This window comes from Phaethon lepturus, unplaced genomic scaffold (assembly GCF_000687285.1).
Source record: "Phaethon lepturus isolate BGI_N335 unplaced genomic scaffold, ASM68728v1 scaffold40002, whole genome shotgun sequence".
In the NCBI taxonomy this organism is placed as follows: domain Eukaryota; kingdom Metazoa; phylum Chordata; class Aves; order Phaethontiformes; family Phaethontidae; genus Phaethon; species Phaethon lepturus.
In genome coordinates, this window is record NW_010521943.1 from 3,298 (window position 1) to 4,849 (window position 1,552).

Genomic DNA, 1,552 nt, shown 5'->3' on the forward strand with positions numbered 1-1,552 from the left:
TCCTGCTTCTTGTTACCCACCACTCACCCACCCTGACCTCCAGCATGATGGGCTCAAGCCACCAAGTCACCTGCAAACGCCCACCTTGCTGCGCCCCAACAGCAAGGGAAGGTGCTGGCAGCAGCAGGCACCGCCAGGGGCTGGGATGTCTACCCTGCTGCCCACCCCTGCCCTGCCCCAGGCAGCCCCCTGGCACCTGAATTTGAGGGTGCAGTTCTGCCAGTCGAAGGGGAAGAAGTCAACATTGATGGGACAGGCGCTGCGGAAGATGGCGGGTGGCAGCCAGTAGACGTAGCCTGTGTTGTAGATGAGGACATTGCAGTAGTAGGCGATCTCGAAGAGCCCGTCATTGCTGCGCTGGGAGAGAGACGAGGTGATGGTGGGTCCAGCGAGGGGCAGGGGGATCCCTGGAAATGCACCGGGCACAGCTCGGGGGGTTCGGGAGGGGAAACTGCGGCATGGCTCACTTGTTCTCCAGGACTATCTCAGGCAGCCACAGCATGTCTGGCGGCAGACGGAGCACCTCGATGTCCCCAAACTCAGATTTGTTCCACTGCAGGCGGTAATCGGTCCAGCCCTGGAGGGGGGGATGCCCGGGTCACCCCCTCACCACACTGGGCCACCCCATTGCCCGTGCCTCAGGGCACAACTGACACCGCGGTGCCTGTCCCTACTCACGTGCTCGAGCCATAGATTGGTGGTGAGCGTCTCGTCCACCTCTTTCTGCAATGACAATGTGGGGCAGTGAGATGCCAGGGCCATGCCCAGCAGCCATCCACCCCAGCCCAGGACCCCCAACCCTCATCAGCCAGGGTTCGGGGCAGCAGCCCCAAGGCTCCCCCACCCAGCCAGCCCCGTGGGTGATGCATGTCTGGTGGGACCCCATGGCAGGCAGGCACCCCATGGTGGGCACTGCCCTCTGAGGCTCACCAGTGAGATGAGGTTGGAGAGGGTGAGGGCCAAGTAGACGTCCACGACCTGGTCGGTGGAGACAACAGGGCGCACCTCTTTGTTGTAGCCCTTCTCCTCAAAGAGGTGGTGGATGAGCCGCTCCTCCTGGTTCACACAGAGCCCTCCTGGGGGTGTGGGGTCAGGCAAACCAGGGTGGGCTGGGGGGTTACTGGGCCCAGAGCCACCCTGCAGGGATGCTCAGTGAGAGCAGGGTGGTGTAAGGATGGAGGGGCCCGGAGGGGGCCAGGACACTGCATGTCTGTGCTGCACAGGGGCACGGACACAGGACGTGCAGGAACGACACACCTGTGGGGGCACATGGGCACACCTGGGCATGGGACAAGGACGTGGGCACGGACACAGAGGGACACACACATACAGACCCAGCACACACAGGGACACACAGACACGTACAGATGCAGTGGCACTGTGCACATAGGTGGATGCACACACAGAGGCCACACATGGATACATGGACACGGACCCAGTATGTGCAGGGACACGTGGTCGCAGATGCAGTGTCACTGCACACAGACAGGGACACACAGACGCAGTGGCACTGTGCACAGACAGACACACGCGCACGGCCCAAGCAGGGACA

At 62.6% G+C, this 1,552-nt stretch overlaps 1 protein-coding gene across 1 annotated transcript in view; it reads right to left on the bottom strand.

Annotated features, from left to right (window-relative positions):
* CHRND (cholinergic receptor, nicotinic, delta (muscle)) overlaps positions 1-1,076 on the bottom strand; it is a gene marked incomplete at its 5' end in the record, with an annotated part of 3,751 nt that extends 2,675 nt beyond the window's left edge. Inside the window, 4 exons of the mRNA XM_010281676.1 lie at positions 197-352; positions 468-577; positions 679-723; positions 931-1,076. Coding sequence (XP_010279978.1) covers positions 197-352; positions 468-577; positions 679-723; positions 931-1,076 — 457 coding nt within the window. The remainder of the gene's footprint in view (positions 1-196; positions 353-467; positions 578-678; positions 724-930) is intronic.
* Between the last annotated feature and the right edge of the window lie 476 nt (positions 1,077-1,552).